Genomic DNA, 17,225 nt, shown 5'->3' on the forward strand with positions numbered 1-17,225 from the left:
AAGTGATATTGATAAGCGTTGTGATTTACACATTTAAAGCGTCAGCTATTTTTTTGCCAGGTTTCTATCCCGTTTTAGGAAATAGTGACTGTATCGCATTTTGCTGACAACCATGTCTGTGTTCTTAATATTTATGTAGAATTACAGTTTGCTTCTTATTTAAAATTCGAGGCTCTGATAGATGTTTGTGATTGGTCATGCTGTGCAAACACCGCCTCTTTATGTGAATGTGCTCTAGATTGGAAAACCCTGGGTTGATTGAACTAGCTTATGCAGGACCACGGTTGTTAGGGTTAGAAAAGCCGGGTAACTGAAAGAAATCCAGGACAAATTGATCTTGATTCATAGTACAGGCCTCTGGTCTTGGTTGTGTTCACAAAACATTTTTAAAATTGTGAGTAAGCTCTGGAATTGGCTCTGCTGAGAAGTGTGTCTTTCATTTGATTATGAGCTCTTACCTGAAAATCTATGCACATTTTAGATAAGCTTCATGGAGAGAAGACACAGCTAGATCATTGAAAATGGACATACTGTTACTGGATGTCTCGCTAACTGATTGGTGTAAAATATTTGCACCCTCCGTAAACCAAGTTGTGCACATGCCATGGTCAAACTATATTTAGGCTATTTTAGAAGAGGATTGGCCGAGCCTCAGCACACATGTAATGGAGCTTACATGCAAAGACAACTGTGCCACAGCATGAATACTGGTGCATGTTACAAACATATTTTCTCACATTAACATTGTTTCTCTTTTTGTTTACAGCTGTTGAGGACCTGCGCTGACCTGTTTCGTCTGGTGCCTTTCACAGTGTTTATCATTGTTCCTTTCATGGAGTTTCTTCTTCCTGTCTTCCTAAAACTCTTCCCAGAAATGTTGCCCTCCACCTTTGAGACAGAAACCAAAAAGGCATGTACACACACACACACACACACACACACACACACACACACACACACACACACACACACAATTACATCTTTATTTACTTAAGCATGAAATACACATGTCCTCCAAACCTTCAAAATGCTTAGTGAAAAATTGTTGTAATAATATGGCTATTGCTCCTGTAATTCTAGGGATAGGACGTTCCTTTAGTTAACTTCTAATCTCCTTTAAAAGAAAAGCCACAAGTTTCTGTATTTCTACTCTGATGTTCCCTGGTTGTTCTGGAGCACGGTTGAGTGATTCATAAAAATGCTCTCGTGCTCCTACACAGCACAGACGTGTCCAGCCTCTGAAAATGTGATTGAACAAATGTATAATGTACGATATATTCAAATTTATCTTCACAATATGTTGGTGTAAGTACAATATTATTATTTTTGCAATACTTAAACAGGCCTTAAAGTATTCCGGCACCGTGCCGGATCTCTGGCATGCGTGAGGAAAAATAAATAAATAAATTTGTGAACTTGCATGCGGTTTTATATTTTTGAGTCAATTGATTTCACCCACCAATCATATGGGAAGAACGCAACTCTAACTAACGCAGAGCTTAAAGTCCTCTGGCCTGCTGCCGGATTTCTGGGGTACGATTTATTTTAGAAAATAAATACATTTAAAAGTTCACATGGGATTTGTTTTTTGATGCGCTAGGTTTAACCAATCATTGAACTTCCACCTACCAATGAAACGAGTTCTAGCCAATCAGAAACAAAGTAGGGGGAGGGTCCCTGCTGAAAAGTGAGAGTATGGTGTGTGGTGTCCTTGGTAACGCGACTAAAAAATGTAAATACAGCTTTAGTTGAGAAAGAAGTTAAAAACAAAATGGCAACTGTTTTTCCAGTCAAACTAACTTTAATGAGAGCATATATGATATTGTGACTGTCCATGTTATCCACAGTGAACTAAAATGCTAAATTAGTCTGTTTTTTGGCATTGGCACTTACAGGTTTTTATATTTATCTATTTCTAATAAGAAAACTATCACTTTCATTAATCAACACATTATACTAGAGTGGCTCTACAATTTAATTGTACTTAAATGCAATGACAATAAAGGCATTCATTCATTCACTGATTCATTTTTCAGTAATGACTCTAAGTGAATGCCTCAAACAGCAACGTTATTTGAAGTGTGTATATATTTTTTTTTAAACTAACCTTTGCCCCCTTGCTCTTCTTAATGCAGGAGGAGAAGCAGAAGAAAGGTCTGGCAGCAAAGTTGGAGTTGGCCAAGTTTCTCCAAGAGACAATCGCTGAGATGGCTCGAAGGAATAAAGCAAAAGCTCAAACAGAAGATGAAACACAGCGCTTCTCTACATATGTACAGAAGGTAAATCACAGCAAAGATTACACTTAACACCTAGTGTATCATGCCAGCCAATGCACACATTTTATACAGCTCAAGTTAATTGTCCTTGATTCAAACGTTTAAATCCAGTGTTTTAATGCCAAACTGTTTCTATATATATTCAATTAAAGTTTATATGTTATCTTATAAAAATGCTGGTACAGCTGTTGTGGACATTTGCTTAGCCTGGTTTGAGGCTCTTTGCATTAGTGACTCTGTGTATCCTCGTCAGGTTCGGGGCACAGGCGAGCAGCCCACCACAAAGGACATTGTCCGGTTTTCGAAGCTGTTTGAGGACGAGCTGACGCTGGAGCACCTGGAGCGCCCCCAGCTGGTGGCTCTGTGTAAACTGTTGGAGCTGCAGCCCATCGGCACTAACAACTTGCTGCGTTTTCAGCTGATGATGCAACTCAGAACCATCAAGTCAGACGATGAGGTGAGACAAGCCTTGTTTCCACCAAGCAGTTCAGTTTGTTACACATAAGAACGCGTATTATTGCGTTTCCATTGTCAAAAGTTGTGGATGGTACAGATAGATCCGCTCCATCCGTCCTGTTTTTTTTTCATTACTCCTCTGCATCGTCGTAAGGAGGAAAACGGCGAGAGCTGGATGCAACAGTGAGGCATGAAAAGGTTTTTCTGCTATTTTCTTAGCGCGTGGCTTTCTACAGCTCTTACCACCTGGTAACAAGCCACACCTATATTAGTACTGTCTGCAGTGGAAGCACAAAATACATTTAGTGTCTGAATACATATGGGTTACCTACGGTTCTAAAGGTACTACACCCACAACGTTTGATGGAAACACGGCTATAGAGGACCGGGATGTGGTAGATTTCTGGTCCAAGTACAGGACAAAGTAAAATGGACAAAAGTTATGAAACCGGCATGTAGGGCGGGGCAATATGGAGAAAACGGGATATGTGTTATCATTGGTCGTAGTGTTAATCTTTAAATTAATCTTAATCTTTTGGATTTGGGTCTGGATTTCCAGGCTGGAAAAAAAACTGGAATAGTTCAGATATGGTGTTACTCTCTTTCTTTATGTGCAGCTATCATCTTTCCTCAAACTTTTGCAACAGTTTTTGACTTCCCTCTCTGTTTCTTCACAGATGATTGCAGCAGAGGGTGTGGCAGCTATGAGTGTTTCAGAATTACAGGCAGCGTGTCGTAGTCGAGGGATGAGGTCTCTGGGTCTCACGACCGACCAGCTACATCAGCAGATGCAGCAGGTGAGCAACTGAATGTTAACCTTGTAGCTTCTGTTAGTGGATAGACACTAAATACTGGTGGATTCCCCAGATTAGCATTCCCCCGAAAGAGGAGCTAAAAGATTTCACACAAATTTCAGATTGCAATTCCAAACAACTTACAAGTAAATGTTCATTTCTTAAGCATCTATCAGATATACAGTATGTCAGTCTTGTCATTGTTCCCAGTATAATACATGTTCTTCCCCACTAGTGGCTGGACCTGCACCTAAAGGAGAATGTTCCTCCATCGCTGCTGCTGCTCTCTAGAGCCATGTACCTGACTGACCTCAAACCAAAACCTACAGTCATCCCGCTTGTTCCCAAACTAGAGGTTCCACCTTTACAATCTACTTACACTCTTACTGCATATTCACTTGAATGTACAGATTAGAGAAAGTTGTACCCGTCTTAACATTCCAGCTATTAAACTGCTGGTATGCAGGTCACTGATGTTTGGTACTGTTCAGTGTTTGCTCGCCTTATGGAAACTAGCTGTTTCATAACTATTTGATGTTTCTGGTGTCTACCAATTCATTAGTAACTTAGGCTGCAACTAACTATTATTTTCATCTATCAATTAAGGGTTTAATATTAAGAAACAACCATCACAACTTCCTAGTGTGCAAAGTGCTACCATATACAGTATGACCAAAGGAAAGCAGCAAAGATTAACATATGAAAAGCTTGTACAAGTAAAGTAATGGCTTTTTTCCCCCTGAATTGATGAATCAATAATCAAAATAGTTGCCGATTAATTTTCTTTAGCTCAACTAATCATTGCTGCTCTATTAGTAACCCTAAACTCTTATTAATCCTATTTAAGATCCCTTAGACATGTGTTAGGACATGTTAGGACGTGTTAGGACATAAAAATACTCTGAATCCTATTTTGTGTCTGTTTTTCCACAAAAACGTTTGTGACTAGTATAAAACTCTTAAAATAATACCTTAATTAATTTGCCTCATTTAAACATCCAGAATCTATTAAAAATAAATAAAATAAAAATGAAATATCCATAGTTTTAACTTGTAGAGACAAGAAGTCTCACACTTTAATACAGCCATTAAACAATAAACTAGGGGGACGTGGGATGTGGCCTTCTAATCAGATGTTTGTTGTTTTTTGCAGAAAGCTACTCCGCCTCCAGTGGAGAACACAGGAACAAACACAACCTTAGTCAGCACTGACATGTTGGCGGACCCTGCTGTCATTATCAAAGATAGACCGGTCAGTGCACTCTTAAAAACACAGCCACAAAACACACACCAGCGTCATATATAACTGTACTACTGTATTGATGACAAAGAAAATGAGGTCATTGCTGCCATTAAGAATAGATTTCTAACAAAACTCTAGATGTACTGGGGGGCCTGCACAACTGTTTTTCTCATCGTAGTCGAGTCCTGGGATGTACTTACAAGCTACATACTGTATAGTATTATAAAACGTAAAAATGCATAAAACCTGAAAATGTTACAGTGTTTATCCAGTTGCAAAACACTTGCAGTTTGCTATTACACAGAATGAGACAGTGTTCATCTTTGGATATTTACCACAGTCTCAAAGAAAATAGTCTATCTAGTGTATCTCTTATATTTGAAGAATTAGGTTTCTGATATTCCTCTCATGTATTAGGGACTGCAGGGCATTTCTGGAATTATGGAATCATGTATTTTTATTCTTTGTTGATGCTAGGGTCATGCAACATTTTTTACTCTAGGAGGTTCACCCAACGTTTGTATTCATGAAAACAGCAACATTTCAAAGTGGCTTGTTTGGTGCATATTTTTCCATGTAGCTCCATGTAGCTCTCTGTCTCGACCCCCCCCCCCCCTTGCTAGAAGACGGGTCCCTCCCTGTTTAGCCAACCAGACACACACACACACACACACACACTCTCTCTCTCGATAGATAGATAGATAGATAGATAGATAGATAGATAGATCGATAGATAGATAGATAGATAGATAGATAGATAGATAGATAGAATTTTGTCGTTGTTGAATGGACTCAATGTTTTATTGTTTTATTTCATGTGAATACTAGTTTACTAGAGGACTAATTAAGTATTTGAAGTAATGCAGGAAGTGTGCATTTAGTTTCCATGCTTAATGTGTTTTCACAACAATGTTAGTGAGTAAATCTACTGAAATGGCCACCATACCAGTGGAGTGTGATGTGTAAGATGAGAAAGCAGAGATTTGTTCATGTATGTAAGGTTGTGTAAAAACAATGGTTGTCAATACATCTTTGCAAAGTGCAAACCAGGACAGAAGGCATCAATACATTGGCCTTTTTTCCCAATTATTTTGGTGGGTCATAGATAAATATTTCTGGCCAAGGGAGGGTGAAGTTTATTTTGACTAAAGACCCAAAAATTCCTCCGGTAGCCCCTTAAATAAAAAAACAAACAGTCCCTTAAGAAAATAACCTAGCTTCTTAAAGGTAGAGTTATAGGGATATGCTCTTATTTGCTCTCATGTTGTGAATAAAATGATTGATGTTTGAGAGTTGTATCAATGTTTTCTAACTCTCTGCAAGAATCAATCAAGCAGTCAAGATTACTTTAGGTTAAACATTACATACCCATGGGATTATCTAAAAAATGCCTTGTAACATATCTGAAGATGGGCCTTTTGGAGATCTTTGGTTTTCCCAGGACAGCAACTTTTTTTTTATAAATGTATAAATGATTGTAACACACAAACATGTGTAGAGTAACAGTTCTACAGAAGAACCATAAAATCCTACAGGACCTTCCATCTTATAATTGTCTTTTCATCTGTTTGTTGTAGGTGGAAGAGATAAGAGACAAGGCTCCTGTGTTGTCGGACAAACCTCTGACGCCTGCTGAAGTCCTTCAGGTGAGCTCCCATTGTTGCTTGTACCTGTAGAATCCACAGAAATCAGGATGAGATTTGATGCAACCCAAGGTTTCATAATCCAGTTAGTTCTCACATGACATGCTAATCTCTCACAGTAGGACACAGGCACTCTTCTAGAAAAACAGCAATTCTGCTAGACTGAAAGTATTTCATTACAGTGGAGAAAGTATAGAGACTGGTTGGAAATGTATGACTGAGTAACCAACACAGATACAGAAAGCTACTGGCTAAATTGGAACTGTACATCTTAAATTAATCTGTGTGAGGTTTAAAAATAGCTGATAGAAATAGACATTTCACGCATGCTTCCAAGTGATTTTCTTAAAGAGACACTGCATCTTTAATACACTCTTTGCACTTGTTTGTTCTCTGACACTTGACTTTTCTTTCTTTGTTTTAAGACTACTGGGGAAGTCTGTTCATGTAGCTGCTATTTTAATGTTAACACTAAAGTATGCATGTACATCCCATATACACGCATTCACACATTTCTGAACAAACATGTCTCGTGCCAAATTTTTAAGCGGTCCAGTTCATGGCCATGGGACATGCATTTTCTTAAGCCTTATTTGGGTAAAAAAAAATCAAATTTTAAGAATACTGAAACAATTTTCTTTTAAAAATTCTGTCAAGTAAATTTTGTTCTCTGCTGCTGATAGACATGGTGGTTTACTTTTTTTTATGAGGGGAATGTTGAAAACATATTGCTGTTTCATTTAGAGAGCTCAGTCATTCAGTCAGTGAGGTCTGTCAGAGTACTACAGACGCATAGTATTGCAATATTATTTAACTTATTGAGGCTGCACTTCAAAATGTCTTTATACTGTAGGTCACTGTATCAGTAGAGCTGGGCAAAATGGAGAAAATCCAATATCACAATATTAATGACCAAATACCTCAATGGCGATATTGTGACAAAGGGTTGAAAATTGGTGCTTTCACAAAATATTTACACTAAGATTTTTCATAATCATCAGTGATATGGATATGAGGATTAAGTGGGTAAAGGCAAATAATAGAGCAGCTAAAACAATTCGATAAGTTCAGAAAATGACATCACTTTACTGTAATGCAGCCTTAAAACCACAAAGAGACAACTCAAAATCCAAAATCTAAGATATAGATTTATTTATTTATTTATTGCAAGGTCATGTCTGGCTGGTGACCTTTGGCGCCTCCTATTTCCTTCACTCTCTTTTCTCATGATTTCTGTCATTTAATGGCTGTGAGCTATCAACTAAAGGCCAAGTGCTGTAAACGTTTATAAAAAAAGAAGAGAAAAAAAAAATTGAACAAAAAACATTAATAAAATTGAATGTTGTCAATGTGATAAACTGGGTAATGAAAGTTATACTAACCTCTGTGACCTCTTCCGCAGGCTAAAGCAGCAACAGAGGTGTCCCAGAAGAGCAAGATGAGTGCCAACGGTGTGTAAAGTGGAGCATGAGCCTCTGGACTGAAGGGAGGATGGACTCAGCTCTGTGTCTTCGGGGGTGAGATGGATGACGGGGATGTATGCACTGGCTCCATTCAGCATCGTGTCTGACATGTTGATGAGACAACTCTTCTAGGAGTCGTGTTCCCTCCTTGTCCGTCTTTCTTGTTGACCTAATGTCCTGGAACCACCCTTGGCAGAGCCTGGTCAACTGTGTTTGATGGTGTCTCTTTACAGTCTAGATGGTCTCCTCCTCCTGTAAATTTGTAGATAACCTGTATATTTTGTCTCTGTCTTACATCGCAGCAGCAGCAGCAGCTTTGTACATTTTGCTATGCAAAAAAAGTCTCTTGAAAATGTTTTTCTCTCTTGGCAGTTTCAGTTTGTTTTATTTGGAAACCTTTTTCGCTCTTCTTCAGGATATAAGAGAAGTCCTCCTTTTTCCAGACATATGTTGCTGAACGTTTTGGCTCAGTAACTGTCCCACCTTCATCTTTGCTCAGTAAGCTGGACCATACTGATGGGCTGAAGCAGACGGCACGTTCTGAACCTGCGATTGAATAAAAATCAAACGGTTCAGTCAATTTGTCATGATCTCATTTCGTCAGCTGCAGATTTGAACCAGTCCTGACTCTAAACAGGGTGACATTGTGTATTTGCTTGCTGCTGCAATTAGCAAATAAAGACTGCTATATTATAAGAGAGGTCACTCCTTAAACCCAGAGGTGACTGTTGTAAAGTGCAGTCTGCCGCCACCGGTAAACCACTGAACAGACAATTTGTAAAAACAAGGAATGTGCAGATTTTATTTGCATAATACAGTGTATGTATTGTGTTTTAACACTATGATACCAATATTTCTTCAAACTGAAAAAAGCAAATTGATGTTATCCTTTAAGATATATTATTGATATGGGGGAGAAATGTAGCCACAAATGAGATTAATGTTATTTTTTGGTAGTGTGGCCCTAAAAAAATAAATGTAAAGCATTATGAATAACTGTCTTACTGCATTATATTACCCTAAAAGCTGTAATTGGAAGGTTTACCAGACAAATGTGTACTGTAAAATACAGTTTTGTGTGTTTGACAGTGCTTATTTTCCATCCCTCCTTTGGAGTACCTTTGTCTCCACACATTTTTCCTTTATAGCTATTAATCCATAGGCACATCCCAGTAGAGGATGCCATGAATAAAAGGATATTTTTTAAACAAAAAAAGATTGCTAATGAAGATTTATATTATTGGTTTTACATATGTGCCTAAGATAAAAGGGCGACTGTGTTTGCATTTTTCGTCAGGACAGATTTTCTATATTGTACCATTGTCAGTTTCTGATTGATCATCACCTCAGTGTGTTTACAGCCCCCAGTTGCGCCTTTTTTCTTTAGTAGAATGTCTCCTCTGTTTCCCTTCCCCATTTGATCCATGTATAAATCCAAATGGATCACCTGTGCTGATACTGATGAAAAAGCAATCACCTTTTCAATCAGCTCTGCACTCGTGATGCAAAAGAGATCAAAAACTTAAAATAAAAGATCAAAACCCAAATAGTTGCTTTTTCATCTCTGGTGTGTGTGCTCCATATTTGAAAGAAAATCTTACACATTTTGAGTAGATGTAAAACAATTTATGCAACATTTATGGCATTTATTTTCTGGAAACTACACCTGTCACTGACCTATTGAGAAAGATGTGACTTGTTGATGTGCTGCTCCTCAGACTTGTAGAGTTGTTCAGCTGGGAGGTTTGTTGATGACTGGTACTGTGTGATTTAGGGATTGCACAGCATTACATAATGGGAACGTCTTGACTGGTTTCAAGTTTCTGCTGTGCCTCTGAGACCCTGAAACACAAAAATGTAAACTTATGTTCCCGTTATTTGACCGGATGCATTCTTCTGCATTCACACTTGTTTGCCCACAGATTTTCCTTCTTGTCCTAAATTACCTTCCTTGTGTCACCTCTTTCATTCATCAGCATCATAGTGTGTGTTAATGACACAATGCCTGTCTGGAAAATGCAACTTACTGTTGCTATCTCAGATGGTCTGTTACATTAATGCCATGATGATGCATCCTCTGTCTTTAAGGATTGTTTCTTTCAGTTAAAAAAATGCACTACTGTCCAGTTACTTCTTACCCTGAATTACATTTATGCATCACCTTATCAGGCCATACAAGTGTCTGGGTGATGGGGGGAAGAATTCACACAATTAAAATCATTAAACCCTTTACAGTTGTGTCCTATTTCTCTTTGTTGGCAATACCAGTGACATGGGAGTGAAATCCAATTTATTTAGATCATCAATGTAACCACTGTAAACGCAACATATAGTTCAATACTTGCTACACTGGCTTAATGACTTTGTTAAGGACTTCTTATCATATGTTACCTGAGTTCACAGAAAAACTCATTATGCCAAGATTTTCAAATGTATGACTTTTCAAGGCCAGCAGGTGGACCTTTCTGAATACAAGAACCCACGTCTAACCCAGCGTACAAGGCCAAGTGTAAATATCATGAATTGATATTCATCAGGTTTAACCTGAACACACACAACACTAGCCTACAGTGTAAAAATACAAGTACAAAAGTATTAGCGCATACACATATATATATATACAGTATATATATATATATATATATATATATATATATATACACACACTTGTAAAAGGGCTATTGTAATTACTTTATTCTGGGTATTTTAATAATACATTATTTTATTTTTGATGTATTTTGAATTAATAATTTAAATCTGCCAAGTAACTTGCAACTAAAGCAGCTAATTACGTGTAGTGGGGTAAAAGGTACAAGATTAGCCTCCAAAAGGGAAGTAGACGTATATGGTATAAAAAGAAAAATACCCAAGTAAAGTACAAGTACCTCAAACTTGTACAACCTTCTATTATGGTATAAGTTTTGGACGTTATCATTTTATTGTCTAATCTTATTTTAGAGTGCCAGGGACAACAGACATTTATCAAACTAATTAGTTTATGTGTACACCACCTCATTTACAGTTATTTTTTGCTAACTTTCAAGCAATCCAAGTATCAATCTCCGTAGTTATTTTTACCTCCAAAACTCCAATATAGAAATACTTTCCTTAACTGGATCTAACTATTACGACCCAACCCTAGCTGAGGTAGGCGACTGACAAATGAAGTGATGTCTGAGCCCTTCAATATTAGAAGGGGCACACAATACACATCTATTCCAGCACTTTTAGATCTAATCGGACTGTTCGGTAGTATCTCTGTATATAATGGAATTAAAAGACAATATACTGTATATAAACCAATATTTATTTACTTTTAAGCTCATATTTGGCATCAAAATAACACCTAATTTTGAAACTATAGCACCAACAAACTATGATGTAAAAATGAACTCAGTACATGATTCTACAGAAAGGTGGATGCCTTTACCTATATCCATCAAAGGGAGAATAAATATATTTAAAATGAACATAGTGCCTAAATTCATGTATTTTTTTTCCAATTATCCCTCTTGCGTCACCTGCAAGAATGTTTCAGAAACTCACAACACTCTTCAGGAAATTTATACGGAATAAGAAATTCTTGAATCCGCTTATATCTGCTATATCTTCCATTTGATACTGGGGGGCTGAAATGTCCAAATATTTATTGGTACTATTTAGCAACACAATTGAGAAATACAATTTTGTTCTGGAGATGCTCCGTCTTGGATGGACATAGAGTCAGGTTCTTTTAAGGTCCCATTGCATTTGTACCTGTATTCAGCCAAGTTAAAGTGCATCAGAACACATACTGCTCATCCTATAGATTCTAATGTTGTTAATGTATGTGGTAAAAGAAAATATGAACAAATTGGACTCTCTGTCACAATTCTGCCCAGTGTGGGGCAATGTTTCAACTAATTTAAACTAGGCAAGCTGGATGCAGGATTCCAGATATGGGCAAAGAAAGGAATAAGTAAAGTAGGCATCCCTTTTAAAGAAGGGGTTTAAATGACACTTTCTACACACCCGAGCAGCACTCCATGCAGCCTGCGTTGTGACTGAGGAGTTAAATGACCTTTGAAGAAATCTCTCTTAATGTATGACAATCTAAGGATGGGGCGTAGCCGTAATATCAAAGTGAGGGGGACAAAATGTTCAGGAGGATGATTTTTATTGAAAAGATTCTCTCCCATTTGTTTCTCCAAGTAGCATAGTAGTAGTAGTAGTAGTAGTAGTAGTAGTAGTAGTCTAGGGGGGCCCAGAGCCATGCCCCACCAGAGAAAATTTAGGCCATAATAGCCCAAATTTGGTGGCCTCTGGCACATTTTCTATTTTATTCACTATTCCATCATATACTCTGATCTTAATTAGGCCTATTGCATATTTGAATAACTTTCTCTCTCTATTCTTTTGTATATATTTGTAGTATTATAAATATCTATCAATTAACTGTTGCAACCTGCAGTGCACACTCGCCTAGTTACGGTACGTTTAAATCAACTCAGATGTGTTGTAAGTGTTGAGATGGATTGGGATCAACATGAAAAATGCTGGGGACATGTCCCCTGCGTAGCTACCCCGTGTACACTACCCCCTGCCTCAGCAACATTTTATGTTAAACATCTCTAAGTGAGGAAATGTATTTCTTCTATGCAAAACCAATCAGTCGAGAGGGGATTGATTTCATCAATTACTGGCTTAGCCTGCCTGTTAATAAACATCATTAGACTTGAGACATGGAGGGCGGACTTAAAACAGGTCATTGGAGGAAAATGTGTGAAGCATCAAACAGCAAACTCTAATTTAATATAAGTAGCTGATGCAGACAATAGGGGTTGTTAAAAATATGTCCGAACTACATAGAAACAAACAAGTCCATCACTCAAGGTAAGCTGAGGGTAAAGCATAGGACTAAAGCCACTTATTTAGTGCTAATGTGAAAAAAATACAAATTTTGGACCAACGTTCAAAGCTTAAACGTTAGGCCTATACTCTCGCCCTATAGCTTACATTTCACCTTTCATCAAGTCAGTAGTTTAAGTTTACTTTACAAATTACCAACTATTTAGACAAATACCAAATGATTTAAATTAAATATATAAAGATTCTCCATAACTATGAAAGTTATTGTTGTTATAGGGGGTGGTGGTGGGCGGGTTCAGCGCAGGCTACCTGCACAGTAGCTGGATTCTCGCGATATGATCTGGCGCATCAGGTTTGGGGTCGGGGGCGCTCACCGGCAGAAGGAGGAGAGGAGGGGAGGAGAAGAGGGGAGGAGAGGAGGGGAGGGGAGGAAAGGAGAGAAGGGGAGGGGAGGGGGTGATACAATAGGATTACAAGGTCAGTATTTTGTAGGCTATCCATGTGTTTAGGAATATCCTTTTCCATAGCAGGTGTTTAATTAAATCTTAAATCTTAATTTTCACAGTGCGTCACCGATCCATCATGTTTTTATGTGTCTTACTAGAAACGAATATTGTTTGTCGCCAGACAGCAAAGGCAAGATTTGCTGTAAAATTAGACCATTTTCTATCAGCTGTAGCCTATCAAGTTTATGCCGTGTAGGACAAATTGTATTTCCTTTGATGATCGGGCGCTGAAAACAAAAAGGTTGTAGGCCTACACATAATTACAAAATAGCGTGTAAGTAACATTTGGCCGCCTGCATGAAGCTAACAGTCTAAAGGGTGTGTGCTATTTTAAGCCTGGCAGCTATGTCGGACCCACAGCTTCATGTTGAGCTAAAAGGGTAAAAACAGGTGGACAAGGCTTTGTGTGCAGAAACATATCAAGGCTGTTTATGTAGGTTATGTGAACATAATGAAATATGATGTAGTGAACATGATTTAGGTAAATATATTCTCTCCAAATAGAACTGTCTTCTCTTGTAGGCTATTTAAGCATTTTTGGGGTGGTAATCTCTTGGCACCTAAAGATTCAATTCGATTCAGATTCAGAGGCCAACGATTTGATTCTAAACCGATTAACAATTTCCATGCGTGATTTTTAAAAATATACATATAAATCTGAGTTTGCTACTCAGTTTGCTAATCCCTTCCTTGACAAAGATTAGATTTTGACATATACAGTATTTGTCACACACAAGTTTTAATGAAATGTGTTTTCTCTACCGAGGTTTTTGTTTTGTAGTCATTCCATGCTTAAGTCTTAAACATGCTTGTGGAAGTCACCTTCTCTCTCAGTAGTCTTCCACGTCAGAGGCTCAGTCATGTTAAAGGTGGAGAATTGGCTTCTTAGAACATGAAACATGAGGTGGTCAGATGTAATGTGATAAAGTAGATTCTATACATACACATATGAACAGACTATATGTGTTTAGCCTAATTATGTTATGTATGTCTTATTAGAGCATGTGTATGTATACCACATTTTTTTTCTCCTTTTGGCCATTTTAACGTTTTTTTTTCTGCGGTCTTGCCTAAACTCTAAGTTGTAATCCATTATCCCATCCATTTTCAGTCTCTCTGTTGTCTGATTTGTCTGGAGACAGTAAATTTAACTACCAGTAACTTTATTTTTTATTTTTTTATAATCGATTAGTAACTTATCTGCATCAAGAATTGAATCGTCCTACAAAGAATCTCGATGCATCGGAGAATCGATTATTCTTCCCACCTCTAAAAATTGGCGTGTTGTATTCTAATTTAATTTGTATTACATGTTTGTGGTGTTCAGCAGTTCTAGAATGACTTTTTTATTGGTAACGTAATGAAGAAAAAAAAATGTTTCCTTGAAAAATGTTTTTGTCCCCCTGCAGTTCAAAGATGAAGCTGACTGGAATAGCTCTGTTGTGTTTCTCCCTTCTTTTGGTTCATTTACATTTTTCCTTGGCCAAGAAAAAAGGAGGGTTTGGTCTCTTTAAGAAGACCTCCAAAACCACTAATCTGGACACTAAGTCTAAGGGTGGAATCCTTAAACAGCCTAAAAAACCTGAACAAGGAGGCTACCCTCAGCAACCAGGCCGACCAGGGGGTTATCCTAACCAAGGAAGTTACCCCCAGCAACCAGGGGGTTATCCTAACCAAGGAAGTTACCCCCAGCAACCAGGCCGACCAGGGGGTTATCCTAACCAAGGAAGTTACCCCCAGCAACCAGGGGGTTATCCTAACCAAGGAGGTTATCCCCGGCAACCAGGGGGTTTCCCTTACCAAGGGGGTTACCCCCAGCAGCCAGGATACCCAGCTGGAGGCTATCCAGCTGGAGGTTACCCAGCACAAGGCTACCCATATGGAGGAGGTTATGGGGGCCACGGCAGTTACGGTGGGTTTGGAGGAGGATACATGAACTACAACCCAAACAACAAAGTCCTGAGCCCTCGCTATGGGGGCAGCTTTGGATATGGGGGCCATGGCACTGGGGCCGGCTCTCCCTTTTCCCACTCAGTTCAGTCGATGGGCATGTATCCCTCTGATAAATCCAGAGGGTTTGGACGCAGTGCCGTGATGGCAGCAGCTGGAGGAGCTATGGCAGGGATGGCCCTGGGCTACGGGCTAGGAAGGTTCCCCCGTCCTCCCTTCCACTTCCACAGCCCCCAAGAGGAGTACTACTACAACCACTACATGTACAGGAAATATGGTACCAAGTCTACTGATAGCAATGACTACAGCAGAGACTACAGCTACAGCAAACCCCCTGAAACCTATGATAGCTACATGGACTCCTGCATGAAGAGAACCGACATTCTGCCTGCGGAGAATCAAAAGCCAATCAACAAACCAGTTGTTACTACCACAACTATAATTACAACTACTTCTGCAACTAGCACAACCACCGCTGCCCCAGACTCTGGCATTAGCAGCAACACAACAGAGAGCAACAGCACTGCAGCTGCAAACTCAACGACCTCATCTTCAACTCCACTCCATCCAAACAAGTCTGAAGACAATCCAGTGCCTCCAGCTTCACGGCTTCTCATAAAAGCTACTACTGAAGAAGATGATGATGATAATGATGATACGGTTAGCATTGTGGAGATTGGCTACCCGGCACTAATTGAGCAGATGAAGGCCAGGAGATGTGTTGAGCTGTACATGGTATACTCTGAAAAGTACTTGAAGAAAAAGACGGAGCCCAACACCACTGGTGGGGTGCAGGGACTGGAGATGGGCTTGCGAGGGCTTTTAGCTGTGATCATGAGTGCGACACTGATGCTACTGAACAGCAACATGCTAATGCTGCTGTGCTGAGGTGTGCAACATAGAATGTGTTAAAGACATTAACAGCCCCACAAAGCTACGAGCATACTGTAGCTGTAGACTCAGTTGATTTATTTATTCAAGCCAACTCTCCAGTGTCAGTGCCTGAGGGGATTAGTTAGCACCCTGGGGCGAGTACATGGTGATGAGCTGTGTGAATGAACAGCTCTGTAATAATGGATATGTGCTTTAAGTGTGATATAGTACTTGTGTAAGTAAAACCAAGGGGTGCTGATGTTGGAGGGCTGTCTGATTCAAAGAGTGAATATGATATTGAATAATAAGAATATAGTGAATTTCATAATATCTGTGCTTTAGACAGCAGTTTTACATTGTGAGCATAACTGAATATTTGTAATGGATCATATTTTCACATTTTTGTACTAAATGCACTGTAACCCTAACAGTTGTAATAGTCATAATAATAACATCATCACAGTCAAATGTCATTTGCAGTTGACCAAACTATAAAGTGTTGAGCTCTGTGACATTTATGCCACTTTAATCGAATTGGGCTCAATATTTTACAGCTAATTTCTGTGGAACGCTCAAAATGTTTAAGAACCATACAGTTGCGCCCTGGTGTTTTCGACGTCATGACGTTCTGGTGGGCGGGTCTTATCGCTCCCTCGGGAAAGCTGAGTCAGCCATCTTGAATTTGCCTTGATGCGGTGAAGTTTTGGCTATCCCGTGTGGACTTGGAACACTGTTTAATTTGTTTTTATTTGTTTGCAATGCGCACTTTTATCCCTCCGCTTCAAACCACCACCACCTCAGCTTTTGTCATTGGTCTTATTGCCCTCGTTTTCTTAAGCGCCGTCTTCTCATCAGCCTTGATTTGGTAAGTAACCCTAACGGTTTTTTGTCTGTTTTTATTTTTTTTTATTGAATTTGGATAGAGAGATAGTTTTAAATTTGGAACTGGGAATACATTTGTGCAAAGTGCACAGTGAATATTTATTGTAAATATTTTACAAATCCAGTAATTGTAACTTTAGAAGTTGTACGTGACAATACGTTATGTTAATTCATCTTCCAACGGTGTAACGTTATTGGCGGGTTTCCGGATGAACACATTTCATAAATGCATGTTTCCCGGGAGGAAGGTCCAAGCTTCTTTTGCGGGTTGTTTTCGCTGTTCGGCGGTAT

General features: G+C 38.9%; 2 protein-coding genes across 2 annotated transcripts in view; both read left to right on the top strand.

The window, feature by feature from the left end:
* letm2 (leucine zipper-EF-hand containing transmembrane protein 2) overlaps nt 1-10,105 on the top strand; it is a 14,309-nt gene extending 4,204 nt beyond the window's left edge. Inside the window, exons 4-11 of the mRNA XM_032515977.1 lie at nt 767-910; nt 2,136-2,279; nt 2,530-2,733; nt 3,410-3,529; nt 3,762-3,881; nt 4,680-4,778; nt 6,347-6,415; nt 7,815-10,105. Coding sequence (XP_032371868.1) covers nt 767-910; nt 2,136-2,279; nt 2,530-2,733; nt 3,410-3,529; nt 3,762-3,881; nt 4,680-4,778; nt 6,347-6,415; nt 7,815-7,871 — 957 coding nt within the window. The 3' untranslated portion in view covers nt 7,872-10,105. The remainder of the gene's footprint in view (nt 1-766; nt 911-2,135; nt 2,280-2,529; nt 2,734-3,409; nt 3,530-3,761; nt 3,882-4,679; nt 4,779-6,346; nt 6,416-7,814) is intronic.
* A 3,037-nt stretch (nt 10,106-13,142) lies between these two features.
* Nucleotides 13,143-16,188, top strand: LOC116689446 (uncharacterized). The gene is made up of 2 exons (XM_032515978.1): nt 13,143-13,200; nt 14,639-16,188. The coding sequence occupies exon 2, from the start codon at nt 14,646-14,648 to the stop codon at nt 16,065-16,067; it is 1,422 nt and encodes a 473-aa protein (XP_032371869.1). The 5' UTR covers nt 13,143-13,200; nt 14,639-14,645; the 3' UTR covers nt 16,068-16,188.
* Nucleotides 16,189-17,225: the final 1,037 nt, after the last annotated feature.

The sequence above is a fragment of the Etheostoma spectabile genome, chromosome 5 (genome assembly GCF_008692095.1).
Source record: "Etheostoma spectabile isolate EspeVRDwgs_2016 chromosome 5, UIUC_Espe_1.0, whole genome shotgun sequence".
Taxonomy (NCBI): domain Eukaryota; kingdom Metazoa; phylum Chordata; class Actinopteri; order Perciformes; family Percidae; genus Etheostoma; species Etheostoma spectabile.